At 38.2% G+C, this 16,319-nt stretch overlaps 1 protein-coding gene across 1 annotated transcript; it reads right to left on the reverse strand.

Moving 5' to 3' along the window:
• Positions 1-9,945: 9,945 nt before the first annotated feature.
• On the reverse strand, positions 9,946-13,851 carry LOC138843629 (killer cell lectin-like receptor subfamily G member 1). The gene is made up of 4 exons (XM_089304857.1): positions 13,750-13,851; positions 12,706-12,857; positions 11,897-12,003; positions 9,946-10,744 (listed from the first exon to the last, which is right to left on the reverse strand). The coding sequence occupies exons 1-4, from the start codon at positions 13,829-13,831 to the stop codon at positions 10,618-10,620; spliced, it is 468 nt and encodes a 155-aa protein (XP_089160983.1). The 5' UTR covers positions 13,832-13,851; the 3' UTR covers positions 9,946-10,617.
• Positions 13,852-16,319: the final 2,468 nt, after the last annotated feature.

Raw genomic sequence — 16,319 nt, forward strand, 5'->3', positions numbered from 1 at the left:
CGCGCTGATCGGATGGCAGGAGCCAGGTACTTATTTTAATTTTTTAATTTCTTATTTTGTTACTACTTGACATCATGTTTTCAGAAATCAGGAAAACAAAGAGAAGAAAACCTTACCTCTCTTTTTGGGAGCTGGATGCCTTTTGCTTTTCTTTTTCTTTGCATGAGGCGATTGCAACTCTAGGCATGTCACTCTCTCCTCACTCATTTCTGAGAGTTCCAGGCCAAAAACACAGCAAGAATCAGAGCAGTTCCACAAGACATTGTTGTTTCAGTTAAAATGGAAGGTGTGTTTTATAAATGATGGAGAGAGCTAAGTGAGTGATGCATACTGTGGCCTGTAGAAATGAACGAAAACCACCATCTCTCTGGACACATCAGAAAAAAAGTGATTTTTTAAAAAAGATCCTGATTTCTCTTCAGATCATGTAAATCTTTCGCCTTCTACTAAAAGAGATCCTACTAATAATAACTAAATTAATGGTTATAGTGATTTACTTAATAAGTCTCAGGTAAAATCTCAATAAAAATTATTACAAGCAACATAAAAGTAGTATTAATCAAAACAAATAGAAGACTATGAGTACTATTTTTAAAAGTTGGCCAGCGCCATGGCTCAATAGGCTAATCCTCCGCCTGCAGCACCAGCACCCCGGGTTCTAGTCCCTGTCAGGGCACCAGATTCTGTCCTGGTTGCTCCTCTTCCAGTCCAGCTCTCTGCTCTGACCCGGGAGTGCAGTGGAGGATGGCCCAGGTCCTTGGGCCCTGCAACCGCATGGGAGACCAGGAGAAGCACCTGGCTCCTGGCTTCGGATCAGCTCAGTGCGCTGGCCACAGCGTGCCAGCCGCAGCAGCCATTGTGGGGTGAACCAACGGAAAAAGGAAGACCTTTCTCTCTGTCTCTCTCTCTGTCCAACTCTGCCTGTCAAAAAAAAAAAAAAAAAAAGTCAATGAAACTACAAATGGTAATGAGGTGATCATTTAAGTTTCTAAATAAGAAATCTGCAAACTACCACAGGTAGACCAAACCTATCCCATTGCCTATTTTTGTAAATAATTTTTTATTGGAATAAGGTCATCTAATTCACTTAAAAAATCCATTTTATTTATTTGAAAGAAGAGAGTTACAGAGGATGAGGGAGAGACAGAGAAAAAGATCTTTCAACTGCTGGTTCATTTCCCAAATGGCCACAACAGTCAGGGCTGGGCCAGGTCAAAGCCAGGAACTTCATCTGTGTCTCCCACATAGGTAGCAGGGGCCCAAGCACCTAGGTCACCTTCTGCTCCTTCCCAGGCACATTAGCAGGGAACTGGATAAGAAGTGGGGCAGCCTGGACACCAAGCAGCGCTCTGATATGGGAACTGATGTAGCAGGGACCAGCTTAACACAGTTCACAATTATGTCAGTCCAGGAAAAAGTGATTCGAATCCCTCTTCATGATGTCTTAGAAAAGAGACCTACTGAGTTATGTAATGAACCATGACAGCTTGTGGACATATGATATTAAACTTTTAGACTGTTAATATCACTTAATTAGTTGTCAAAATGCAGAAGTTGACATAATTCATGGACAAATATCCTGATTTATATCTTTTCTTGAGAGATTATATTTGATCACTTAGTGCCTGCCTTAGGTTCAATGGACCATGATAATATGACAGCGATCAGACACAGCTCCTTTAGCAAGGACACAAGCTTCCAAGTTGTCTTGTATCACCCTCATCACTTTTATCTCATCTCATCATCCTGATAGTCACTGAACTTCATGAATCTGATCCTGGAGTTAATAAAAATGAAGAAATCATGGATTTCAGTCAACAATAGTCTTTGGCTCAATTCCAGATGTATACAAGTCCAAAAATGTAATTCTTCACTTACATTTGAAAAATATATAACATATAACATATAATAATATATAATTATATGATATATAATATATAATAGTATATATAAATGATATTTCTACAAAAGTATGAAGCAGCTTCTCTGCCCCAGAAAAAGATGAGAAAAAAAGATTCTGAATCAGAAATGTACTTTTCTAACTGGCGATATTAAGAAATATTTTTCTCTCTTGCAAGACATGATTGGGTATTTAAGAATGTGCTGAGAAATCTTCCCTGAAATCTAAGGTGGCTGTAAGACAGAATGTTTAAGGAAGGTGAACATTCTAAACCTCATAATCTTTTGATATTCAACCTCTCATAAAATAAATTTGGAAGACAGAGTTATGAAGATATGAATCTAGAAGACAGCGTTCTAATTTTTTGTATGCCACAAATCAATGGTATGGCTTAAAAGTAAATTCTCTAATCTCCTCCTGTGATGGGTTAGATTAAACTATCTGAAGAATAACTGTCGAGTCTGGAATTATAAGCTAGCATAAAATGAAGCAAAATCAAGGTAAATATATATATATATATATATATATATAAGTGGTGATGACTAGCATTGATTTTCAGAGCAAAGAACATATCACACCCTACTAAAACATTTGTGGATGTGTTTTCTGATCCTTTAAATTATTATGTAAATAATATCGCCTAACACATAACATTTCTTGCTTAAGTACTGTCCTTAGTTATTAAATCAGGAGCTATTGGGAAAGATCATTTTATTAACAGAGCTAGAAAAAATAATCATTTTTTACCTCAATAGATTTGTATTATTGTTGTGCTCCTGGAATGAAAAACAAGTACTATGTATCTCATAAAATTAGCATTTTAATCCTATTTACTATAGGGGAATAATCTTACTTAAAGGGGAATATATAGAATATAAAACTATGCAATACAAGTTTGGTACAATATGGATATTGCTTATGTTGAAACAAAAAAAAGAAGAAAGTCAAAAGAAGCATAAAAATTAATTAGCATGAGAAATAGCCATACCCAAATTATAAGTTATGGAAGAATTTTATATTTTTTCTTATATTTTATTTCTGTAACATTTTCTCTTTTTTCTAAGATTTGTTTTATTTATTTGAAAGACAGAGTTACAGAGAGAGGTAGAGCCAGAAAGAGAGAGAGAGAGGTCTTCCATCCACTGGTTCACTCCTCAATTGAATGCAATGGCCAGAGCTGAACCAGTCCAAAGCCAGGAACCAGGAGCTTCCTCCAGGTCTCCCAAGTGGGTTCAAGGGCACAAGGACTTGGGCCATCTTCTACTGCTTGCTCAGGCCATAGTAGAGAGCTGGATTGGAAGTGGTGCAGCCGGGACTTGAACTGGTGCCCATATGGGATGCCAATGCTGCAGACTGGGGCTTTAACCTGCTGTGACACAGCGCTGGCCCCTGTAACATTTTCTAAAATAGACATCGATTACTTCTTTTATTTTCTTCAACATGAATCTTTTCAAATAGTCTCCATAAAAGAAGGTTTTCCTCAACCCTTCTCCATTTCTTAGCTTGGTATATTGCACATACTCAGTGTTCAGCAAAGATTGTGGAATAAATGGCATTTGTTCATGTACTGAATGATTTGTGGCCCGGGAGTGCAGACACAACAGGCTGTGGGAGGGAGCTGATGGTGAATGTAATTAATGTACATTAATGTACATTAATTTCTAATATATTAAAATGTTTTAGCAGCCAGCACTGTGGTGTAGTGGGTAAAGCCACCCCCTGCAGTGCCAGCAATGCATATGGGCGCCAGTTCAAGTCCCAGCTGCTCCACTTCCAATTCAGTTCTCTGCTCTGGCCTGGGAAAGCAGTAGAAGATGGCCCAAGTCCTTGAGCCCCTGCACCTGTGTGGGAGACCCAGAAGAAGCTCCTGGATCCTGGCTGCGGATCGCCCCAGCTGTGGCTATTGCAGCCACTTGGGGAACAAGCCAGCAGATGGAAGATTTCTCTCTCTCTCTCTCTCTCTCTCTCTCTCTCTCTGTAACTCTGACTTTCAAGTAAATAAAATCTTAAATTTTCATTAATTTTTCTTCTTTTTTTAAATAAAAGAACAAAAGTGAAATGTATCTCATAGACAAATCACAAGTAATTTCGAAATATTTAGGCATATTCTTAGAGGAATAATACAATATGAACTACGGAGGAAATCTGAGCTAAGAGGACAGTGCATTTTTCTCAAAACAATATTTTTGGTCAGTTAGACAGAACCCATATACTGCTCTTGTAGATGGATTTAAATCTTATGTTCTTAAAATATCTTGATATTTCACCAGTTAATTACTTCATAATTTGAGGAAACTGGATTTAAACAATCATCAAATAAGGACAAAATGTACAAATATACTATTCATTGTTCAATAGCTTCTTCTCTAACACAATGACAAATTATAAGTAAACCTCAATTCAGGGTCATGTATTTCCAAAGATTCTTTGTTTAATTATTTTTGATATATCTGTTTACATAAATAACAAGGAAGCAAATTGCTGAATACTAAGCTAAATTTATTTTAATAGAAAAATACAAAATTAATAAATCATTCAAATTTTTCTATTATAGGTGACTTGAGAACAAGGGAATTCAAGCCAGGCTTAATTCATTCCTAGACAGTTAAGTGACATGCATTGTAATGAGAAACAAAAGAACATAATATAATACCAGGAAAATAAAGAAATAAATAATAATCAAACCACCTGAGAATTTAAGAAAAAATCATAGTCTCCCTGTTAAACACCTTAGGCATATTCTCGTTCTGATCCATTTCTGCATTCTCCTCAAGAATAAAGGTAACTTAGGTATCAACATGGATCATAGTTTAAATTCATTCTTGAAACAATTCAAAACTCTCACATCTTTCTACGCATCTCTCCCGGACCAAGTGCTACTCTATTCCTCTGCCATCAACAGGGTGAAAGGCAACATGGAGATGGACTCACACACCCACAATAGCTGCTGTCTGTGTCTGTACCTCGGGATGTCCCCAGCTGGAGCACAGGCTTGGTCAGGAGCAGGCGAGCACGTCCCGGCTCTGCTGGCTTCACCTCTGCTGTGAGACCAGGCGGGTCCTGATGTGTGAGACCGCCCCTCACAGAGACCTTGTGTGAAGGTGCAGACGATCACATGACACTGATATTCCCACATAGAAAGTTTCCAGTGGTGTCAGTGTCTCACTTGTCCCCACCCATGTGTCAGAAAGGCCATCAAGAACCAAAATGAAAAATTGTATGAATATTTAATAAATCAATCCAAAGTTGAACTTTAGCACTTACACTAAAAGTTGGAAAATGAAAAATAATTAAATAAGTCTTTTTTAAAAAATGTAAAACAGTATTATTATAAGCATCACAGCTATGACACCTGAAACTCAAAACAAAGCATACTTCTGTCAGAATTCATACTCAAGTCACAATCATAAATTTTGAAAGGGAACAAAGGCATTTCAGTTCTAAGTCGGAATAAACATATCTAAGCTAACTCACTGTGGATTTCCTTAGGCTGCTACATGTGTTAAAGGGTCAGGAACTGAAGTTTCATTTTTCTGTAATGAAGTAAATCTGGGTTCAGTTGACCCTTATAGCAGTTGATATTCACATTAACAAAAAATTAGTTTAATAAGTTTAGTACTTCATTTCAGGACCCTAAAATATTCTTAATTATAGGTGATGATTCATATATTACAGAACTTCAGTTGGAGTCAAATTTCTTATTTTTCTTGGATTGGGCTGTCTTGTAAAGGAACCAGCAGTTCGTGGACATGTAAGCATAACTCAGTACCCGTTCTCAAAATGTAAGCATCTGGGAGAGAGAGAAGAGCTAGCAAGCTCTGTAATCACGGATTCTGGCTCATAGTCCGGAAAACACACAGGAAACAATGCACACATACGTACATGTATTTATACACATATACAAGCACATAGAAGTACATGTGCATGTATCCATGCAGAAACACACACACACACACACACATACACACACACACACATTCCAGAGGACCTAAGCTCAATGATGAAGATGAGTTCACAGAGAAGGGAAGGAGTTTTTCAAGTTGAAGTCTATGAGTGTATTTCTCACATGAAGCTCTCTAGGGAAGCTTAGGGCCCTGTGGGATAGTCTCCGTAAAGACAAAGAGATACGCCTCCTTCACTTTGGACCAGTATAGCTGAATATGTCTGCATTAGTATCTCACAGAACGTATTTGTGTTTTTTTTTTTATTTTAAGTAATTGGAAAGAGTCAATGAATAGAAACTGTCGAAGCTTAACAGCATCACAGATGACTGCTTCTGACTGTGCCAGACTCATGCTCTCTATCTGTGAGAAGAAAATTATGTGTCATGCTACCCAATGCTGGGAACACCACAAAGAAAAAAACACAGTCGTTTTTCCCTAGGAAACACCAAAACCCTTGGAAGATCTGGAGTCTTCCCCTCTCATGTCAGATTACCTTTTCTTGCTCATGGGTTGTACCTGCTTTCTAGCCACTGGTTGAAATGAGGTCAAATTTTTGGTCTACTAAAATGAGATGTCAGAGACTTGGGAATTCAGCCACCTTCAAATCAAGACTTCCTGATCACAGCATTTATGAAGACAAGATGGATCAGCACAGTGTCAGGGCTCTGATGAAGGTCAGGAAACAGAGCCCTGGATACCCTCTTTCTGCAACTCACACACTTTTGTAGAGAATTCCATTAATTTCAGTCACTATCATGTGCATTTTGGGTGGGTGTTAATTCAACAGCAACTAACCTCGTTATTTTGTATGAAGTATGCATGGGTTACTGTTTGATTCTTTACCTCTTAGAGGAAAGACACATTGGCATATGGGTGAAGAATAGCATAGTATATTGAACCCAGTCTAAATTTGGGAACTGTACATACCTACTAGTTGCTTGCTCATTGGCTAGTGAAAACTTTTGAATCTGAGTGTCCTGCTCCGTAGAAAACTTCCAAAGTGTTTTCTAGAGTATATATCATTTCATGTTCCCATCAGCATACATGAATGAACCATTTTTTATCCTTCCAATATTGTGATAACTGTGATATTGTCAGTTTGTAAAAACACTTTAATAAGGGTGTAGAGAAATTTAGTTGTAATTTTAATTTGCATTTTCCTCATGAGTAAATTCTATTTAGCATCTTTTTGTGTGTATTTTGTCTACTAGGTAACTACTAAGCTAAAGTGTATATTCAAATCATTTCATCATTTTATTGAATTATTCATTTTATTTTTTATTTTTAAAAAAGATTTATTTGAAAGGCAGACGTACAGAGAGAGAGGGAGGGACTGAGAGGCTTTCCACATGCTGGGTCACCCCTAAATAGCCACAACAGCAAGAGCTGCACCAAGATAAAGCCAGGAGCCAGGAGCTTCTTCTCAGTCTTCCACATGAGTGCAGGGCACAAGACCATGGGTCATCTTCCACTGCTTTCCCTGGTGTATTAGCAGCCAGCAGCATTGGAAGTGGAGTAGCTGGGACTCGAACTGGCACCCATATGTGATGCCAGCTTTGCAGGTAGCAGCTTACCCCATTATGCCACAGCCCTGGCCTCCTGTTCATTTTCTTAATATTGATTTGTAAGAATTATTTATATGCTCTGCATCTGAGTACTCTCTAATTTACATGTTTTGTAACTACTTCCTTTCAGTTTTCATTCTTTTTATAGTGTCTTTAGAAAACAAGCATTTTAAAAGAAGAGCAGAATTTTTTAATTTGATAATATACAAGTAATCAATGCTGGGCACAGTTTATACTTTTGTCTCCAAAGAAATCTTTAAGAAAATAACATCAAAATATTTGCTCTTGTATTTTAAGCTTTCATTAATAATCATCTGGAAAGTGCACATCAAACCCACAGGGAGATATCACCTTGAATATTCTCAGCTGATAAGCCTTCAAATATTCCTTCTGCAAATTTCATCATTCTTTTCAATCTGAGATCCAGTTTAGGCTTATCTAAATATTATGATGCTGTCCCACTGATTTTGAATGCTTTCTCCTTTGTCACTCTATTTCTTTGTTCTTCAATTTGGGTAATATTTCTGAACTATCTTTGTGTTTCCTGCATTTTTATTTCAGCATCGACTCCACTGAAGGAACTTCTCATCTCTGACATCATACGTTTCTTTATAGCATTTCCATGTAATTCTTTCTTGCACTTTACAATTTTCAGACATGTTGTTTAACGTGGCCATCATTTATCACATCAATTATAGCTCTCTAAGGTTGCTATCTGAAACATTGCAGCATTATTTCTGAGTGTGACCTGTGGACTACTTCATTTCTTGACCATGCATTGCTGCTGTTTTTTTCCTTACTCCTCAAGCACCTCATTTACTTGCAAACTGCTCTAGCTTGTGTCACCATTGGAGACACAGAGGTAACCAGTATTTATATTTGAACGTGGATGTATATCCCCTTGAGCAGTTAGTCCAGGTGACAGAGTCAAACCAGTCAGGACTCAAGCTGGTGTGAGCTTTAGTTTTGCTATGTCTATCACATTAGAGCAGTCGAACCCTCTGTAAGTTTCTGTTGGATATGGCATTGCAGGGGGTAATTTTCATGCTACAACTCAAGCTTTCATCATCTCTGCATGTCTAAACCACAGAAAAAGTTCCTCTATGAACTCTTGACCCTACCCTTCTAGTACAATGCAGGTGTTGCTGGCTAACTGGTGTTTCTAAGCTAGTAGCAGAGAGCCAGGGTGACTGCCGATAGCCCTGGTTCAGTCATGGCTTTGTACATACGCCATTTATCTAGCCTTGGTGGTGAGATTTATTCTATACAGTCTTTCTTGTGTTGGGCAGACAAATGTATCTTTGTGTTTGTGGCAGGTCTTGAACACGTTGGAGGATGTTGTATGGAATTTTGTTATTCATTATGTATGGTGCTATAAACGCAGCCATTCTTCAGAGTTCTCAAGCTGTGTTATTCTCCAAACACTAATATGGTCACATTAAGAGTAAAAATATTTAACTGAACACTAATTTAAAGAGGGAGGGGATTAAATGAGTTTCTTAGAAATTCTATCACAGAACTGTGAATCCATCAAGTAGGGATGCTACTACCACTCAGTGGTGGCTCCAACAAAAGAAAGTTCCCATTGAAAGTAGAAGTAGTATATGATTCAGCAATCCCCCTACTGCATAGGTCTCACAGGAATTGACATTGGTATACAGTTGAATGTTTATTTCACACGTTCATAATTGTCAAGATAAGAGAGTCCAGCATGGTGGCATAGCGGGTTAAACCGCAGCCTATGGTGCTGGTGTCTTATGTGCGCACACACTTGAGTCCTGGCTGCTGCACTTGTTATCCAGCTGTCTAATAATGGCCTAGGAAAAGCAGCAAGGATGGCCCAAGTGTTTGGGCCCCTGAAACCCATATGGGAGACACTGATGAAGCTCTTGGCTCCTGGCTTAGGTCTGGACCAGCATTGGCCGCAGATGCCATCCGGGGAATGAGACAGTGGAAGATCTCTGTCTCTCCATCTATCTCTGTAACTGTGACATTCAAAATAAATAAGTCTTTTAAAATATATGGAATCAATCTTAGTATTAGTTAATGGATGAATGCATATGAAAATGTTGCATATATACATAATGGAATGCTATTCATCCCTAAAAATGCATGAAATTCTGTCATTTGCAGCAACATGGATGAAACTGGAATGCATTATTATTACTGAAATAGTTACAAAGGTCAGTACTACATGTTCTTACTTTAAGTGGAGGCTAAAATGTTGATCTCAAAGTAGAGAATAGAATGGGGGCTACCAGAGCCTGGGAAGCGTGTAGAAGAGACAGTGATGGGGGGAAAACTGTTAATTTGTACAGAAGTGCAACTGCATAGGAGCAATAGTTCCTAATGTTCTACAGCAATTAATTCAATATTCCAAGATAGTAATGATGATTCTCAAAGTTCCCAGCACAAGAACTAATAAATTTCTTAGTCTGTAGATATGTCAATTATATTTGGTGGATAATTACACAATGTGTACACATATTAAATATCATATTGTTCCCAAGAAACATACACAATTACTTCATATGTGTCAGTCAAAATTAAAATGTTGAAATTTATTTATTTTAATATTTAAGATTTAACAATTTTTAACATTTTGTCATATTCACTCTTTCCATATGTAGCTATTATATACATACAAATATATATTATTTTTCTTGAAAACAGGAATATTAATATCACATTACATGGGATTTGTGACAATGATCATATAGTGAGGAAAGAGGAGAATATTGCTATGTACAAGATATAATATAGTAAAGAAAATATTCATAACTATCTATATACCAAATAATATAACAACCACATGCTTTTATACTTTCTATACATGGATTGATTTCCACATGTGAGGGAAAATATGTGATCTTTGTTTTTCTGTGACTGGCTTCTTTCACATAGCATAATGATCTCCACTTCCAAGCATTTTGTTGGAAATGTCAGGATCTCATTTTTTCCTCATGGCTGAGTAGTATTCCATCACGTAGGTATACCACACTTTCTTCATCCATTCATCAGCTGATGAACATCAAGGTTGTGTCCATATCTTTGCTATTAAGAATTGGGTTCATACAAACTAGGGAGTGCAGGAATCTCTCATAGACCTTCCTTCAGATATACTCTCAGAAGTTGGAGAGCTGAGTCATATGGTAGATACATTTTTAGATTTTTGAAGATCTGCTTATTGTTTTCCATCATGGTTGTACTAATCACTGAGGAAGGGAGCATCCTTTTCACAAATGTAACGAAAGTGTTTTTCACAAGCAGCACTATTAATATATCCTGACTTGAGGCATCCACATTTGTCAGCCACTTTACCTGCTTGAAAAGCCCTGTTCAGAGAATATTTTGCTTTAAAATTCTATAAGCAAAATTTCATTATCACAATGTTAAGACATGTGTGTGATTATTCAGTGAAAAGAAAACTCCTGTGAGAGATGTATTGCTATTAATTCATAAAGTGTAATTACAACTGCTTCTAATGAGTGACTCTGACATAGGAAGCTTGCTCTTGTCATACCCTGTCAAAAAACCACCTACAGGTTTATCACTGCAGTGACAAAGAAATAAAATTCTTGCGATGCTCACTGATTCCTATGTGATCTTATTCTTCCCATTTTACTCAGCATCGCAGACCCTCTTGTTGGTTCTGTAAGAAAACTAAATGCACTGCCACCTGTCACACCCATTGGCCTTCCTTCCAGGGTGCAACACCAACAGAGAACCCCCTCATCTCACCCATTCACCTGCATAGTCATTCTACAAATGACACTGTCTCATTGAGGTCATCTCTGACTACCCCACGTAAAATAGGGAATCTCTTCCTCTGCCTCCACCCTCCCTCAATAAACAGTGCTCCTCACACGACAGGGACTGCACAACGCTCCACAGCATTGCTCCTCCTCCAGTGCACTGTGTAATTTCCCTGCCTCATTTAGACCCATCAGTCAATCTGGTGCCACTGTAGTAAGTTTATTTCATCATTTTTGATGGATCAATGCTATTTTACTACCAAGAGGGTACCAGCGACTACATGGACTTGTGCAAATTTAATGCTATGAAAAATCTTAATCTCCATGTTAGATTTAAGATTATTAATTTATGTGTTTGGAAAAGAAGCCTCTTCAGTTTTAGAAGACACCAGTTAAACATTTGTGAAGAGGAAGAGCTCGGTTTAGAAACAACTTTTCCTCCCTCTCTTCCAACCACACCTGCCAACACAACAGATATCATATAAAAGAAACACATGATTTTACTATTTGGAAGGAACCTACAAAAAACACTATGGAAAAAAGTGATGTCTTTAGGGATGATTACTTAAGTCCCCAAGGCTTGCATTTGATTGTCATCTGAAATGTGAAATCAAATAGAATGAAGGATATTTTGGAAGTTTTCAAGAATCTTTTCCTGCTGTTAGCTTTTAATCTATACATCAATTGCTGATAAAAAAAACTGAATGGTTAGAATATTAAATGAAAACTTACAGGTCCTTAGCAGGTACTGTGCCATCCTGCCACATCCAATCATATTTAGCTCCTTTTCTGTATAATCCAATCCAATAATTGTATTTCGTTTGTGTTTGAATGAAATTCTGTGTACAAATTAGGATTAATAGCATTACTCAAAATATCAATAATTTTTATCTACAACATTGGTACCAAACACTGGTCATATCTAATGTCAAACAAACCTATGATAAATAGAGCAGGCACTAGATTATTTACCGTGCAGAAAAGCAGCAAAAGTAAAAGAGCCAAAAAACAAACTTTCGCAGCTTTGTGACTCAAAAAATATCATGAAAGGCCCATAATGATCAAAGCCATTTGGTCTGTCTGTCTCTCTCTCTCTCTCTCTCTGACAGACACTCTTTCCAACATTTTTCCACTTTAGTTAACTTGTGTAGAAGGAAGATTATGATGGTTTATCTTCTCACATCTACTGAAAGTATAGATATATACGAGAAGGGTGATAAATCATCTTTTATTATTTCTAGAACTCTGAAGAGTCACTAAAGTAAAATGCCCACTAAATCACTCATTTGTGTATTTTTGCTGGATTATCCATAAATCATAAAGACATAGCCCATAACAACTAAAGAGCATTCTATGGCATGCACAGCAAGGCCCTACCTGCTGCTTTAGATAATGTTTTTACGTCTCTTTAAAGCCTGTGTCTTCTCCCCTGCAGATACAAGCGCTCCCACCAAGCGGGCCCAATAAGACTGGAGCAAAGTCTAAACAGCCACCCTTACTCAGGCCATGCAGGCTTCTCACACTTGATTAAATGAACGTACCTGTTCCTCTTTGTCATTGATGGTAACAAGATGAGATTTCTTGTCCTGGCATGACTTTGCACTCTCATTCCAAGTTGTCTCTTCTTTTGAAAAATAGTAGCAATTTGTTCCACAGCAAACCCATTGTCTTTGACAGGATCCACAATGTCTTTCTTGAAAACAAAAGCCACCGCCACCCCCAACCCAAGACCAGTTAGAGACATGCACTTTTAGGTTTTCATCTGGTTTCTTCAGATGGAGTGACCCTAGAATAAATGGATTTTCTATACCAAATCCCGTTGTGTGAAATTCTATTGGGGAAAATACTCTGAGCCAAAAACTGTCTCTGACAGACACGGGGACTTTGTGAAGCCTGCACTGAGCAACCTGCAATTCTCAAGTATGAACAAGCTGCAGGGCTAGGAAGTAGTTCTCCCTGATTCCTGAATCCATCAAAGTGAATGAACAGCAATGGTGTTAACTTCAGGGCTTCCATACTGGGGAAAATATATCCTTGCGCAAGCTCAGACTATTCAAATACTCAGTTCAATATGTGAAAATCATGTGTTAGATATAATGTGAAAATTGGATTTAATGAGTTGAGGAGAGCAAAATTCATGCCCATGCCAGGGGGTGTGGTGGCATAATCGATAATATTGACACCTGTGACGCTGAGATCTCCTATGGGAGCCAGTTCAGGTCCGAGTTGCTCAGTTTCTGATCCAGTGCCCTGCCAATGCGCCTGATAAAGCCGAAGATGACCCAAGTGTTTGGGCCCCTTGAACCCATGTGGGAGAACTGTATAAAGCCCCGGGCTCCTGGCTTCATTGTGGCCAAGACCTGACCGGTACAGCCATTCAGGAGTGAACACATGGATGGACTATCCCTCTGTGTGTGTTGTCTCTATATATATACCTCTACCCTTCAAAAAAATGAATGAATCTTAAAAAAATCATGCTAAAGTTCAATATAAACTTTGTAAATTATATATTGAAATAGTGCGAGACAGGGTAAGTCCACACAAAAGAACTCTGTCAGCTGTTACCTTAAACACTGAGTACACACCTGTACCAGGTGGTGAAACCGAAGGCTCTTCAGCTTCCACTGAGGACATGTTGTTTCCATTTGTGTTTCCCGTATCCTGCATTGTGCAATCACAACACCTCTGAAAAACTTCAATCCACAATACAAATTTAGTATCATGAATGGTTCCAATAGATCATTTTATTATGAATGCAGCCTCTAACTCTAGATAACAAAGTAAATGATGCTGGTATGTGGTAATAGATCCATAAAAAATATATGATTCAAATATAGGTAATTACAAGAATTTGAAACTTACAATATGTTCTGTTTAAGGCACATGAAGCAGTAGTGAACATTTCATAAAACAGAAAAAACCTGGAAATAAGTTTATCCATCGCAAATTGGCTTTGACCATGTGCACTGCTACACTGAATCTACTCCAGGAAATAATGTTGAATCCTCTCTCTTGGGAAATTTAATGAGCATGTTTGGCCGCTCTATGATTTGAATTTTCTATTCTACTTGAAAGCATGGACTCTCTTTAGCTGACCCTTCATCATGCTATATTGCTTGGCTTCCTTTCTAATTTTCTAATCAAAAGGGTTGTTTTCCACATGCACTTACATTCAATCCATTTTAAATATCAATTTATCCTTAAAGGAGTTCATATATCACCCCCTAGTTTTAAGAGGCTTTTTCATGATCTGGCTTCTGCTTCCTCGACCATATTATTTCTTCTTCTTTTTTTTTTTTTTGACAGGCAGAGTGGACAGTGAGAGAGAGAGACAGAGAGAAAGGTCTTCCTTTACCGTTGGTTCACCCCGTAATGTTCACTCCACCTGCATGACTGTATTTACCCTTCATCTCTCAATTTCTACCTGCCTCTTACTTCACAGCAATTCTCTCCAACACAGAGGTACTTGACCTACCCACGTTATGTTCATCTGATCTTTTCATTCTGTTACCACAGCACTAGCGATATTTCATTTTAAAAACTTGATCAATTGAAAAAATCTTCGGGGCTGGCGCTATGGCACAGTAGGTTAATCCTCTGTCTGTGGCACCAGCATCCCATGTAGGTGCTGGTTCTAGTCCTGGCTGTCCCTCTTCCCATCCAGCTCTCTGCTATGGCCTGGGAAAGCAGTAGAACATGGCCCAAGTCCTTGGGCCCCTGCACCTGTGTGGGAGACCAGAGGAAGCTCCTGGCTCCTGGCTTCAGATCGGTGCAGCTCCGGCTGTTGCGGCCATTTGGGAAGTGAACCAGTGGACGGAAGACCTTTCTCTCTGTCTCTCCTTCTCACTGTCTGTAACTCTAACTTTAAAATAAATAAATAGAATCTTTAAAAAAAAAAACTTCCCCTTTCAACTGAGCTCATTTAAAGTTGATTATTTTGTAGAAAATAGGCACATCATACTCACTCATGTATCTTAAGACTGTGATTACCAGCAGGGGCAAAAGACATACTATTCCCAGGATTACTGTACAAGGGATTGCTGTACAAAATCAAAAAGAAGGATATATAATGAGCATGGCAAACAGATAAGAACAGAGAAGTATTTATGCTGGAGTTTAAACTAAACTGACTATTTACCCTATTCATAAATTCCAGTGGTATCACACTTAAGTAGATCTCCCAATATATAAAATGAAATAAGGAACCAGATATTTAGCATAAACTATTCATGATTTCATGATTTTACTTTTTTTTTTCTTTTTCTTTTTTTTTTTTTTTGACATGCAGAGTGACAGTGAGAGAGAGAGAGACAGAGAGAAAGGTCTTCCTTTGCCGTTGGTTCACCCTCTAATGGCAGCTGCGGCCAGCACGCTGCGGCCGGCGTACCGCGCTGATCGGATGGCAGGAGCCAGGTACTTATTTTAATTTTTTAATTTCTTATTTTGTTACTACTTGACATCATGTTTTCAGAAATCAGGAAAACAAAGAGAAGAAAACCTTACCTCTCTTTTTGGGAGCTGGATGCCTTTTGCTTTTCTTTTTCTTTGCATGAGGCGATTGCAACTCTAGGCATGTCACTCTCTCCTCACTCATTTCTGAGAGTTCCAGGCCAAAAACACAGCAAGAATCAGAGCAGTTCCACAAGACATTGTTGTTTCAGTTAAAATGGAAGGTGTGTTTTATAAATGATGGAGAGAGCTAAGTGAGTGATGCATACTGTGGCCTGTAGAAATGAACGAAAACCACCATCTCTCTGGACACATCAGAAAAAAAGTGATTTTTTAAAAAAGATCCTGATTTCTCTTCAGATCATGTAAATCTTTCGCCTTCTACTAAAAGAGATCCTACTAATAATAACTAAATTAATGGTTATAGTGATTTACTTAATAAGTCTCAGGTAAAATCTCAATAAAAATTATTACAAGCAACATAAAAGTAGTATTAATCAAAACAAATAGAAGACTATGAGTACTATTTTTAAAAGTTGGCCAGCGCCATGGCTCAATAGGCTAATCCTCCGCCTGCAGCACCAGCACCCCGGGTTCTAGTCCCTGTCAGGGCACCAGATTCTGTCCTGGTTGCTCCTCTTCCAGTCCAGCTCTCTGCTCTGACCCGGGAGTGCAGTGGAGGATGGCCCAGGTCCTTGGGCCCTGC

Source organism: Oryctolagus cuniculus, chromosome 9 (genome assembly GCF_051225735.1).
Source record: "Oryctolagus cuniculus isolate XC-2025 breed Fujian yellow rabbit chromosome 9, ASM5122573v1, whole genome shotgun sequence".
Classification (NCBI taxonomy): Eukaryota; Metazoa; Chordata; class Mammalia; order Lagomorpha; family Leporidae; genus Oryctolagus; species Oryctolagus cuniculus.

Coding starts and splice junctions, on each gene's coding strand:
- LOC138843629 (XM_089304857.1), bottom strand. CDS start 13,831: ATGCAGGATACGGGAAACACAAATGGAAACAACATGTCCTCAGTGGAA. Junction 12,858..13,749: donor GGTTTCACCACCTGGTACAG/GTGTGTACTCAG, acceptor TTTGTTTTCAAG/AAAGACATTGTGGATCCTGT. Junction 12,004..12,705: donor TCAATGACAAAGAGGAACAG/GTACGTTCATTT, acceptor ATTTGTACACAG/AATTTCATTCAAACACAAAC.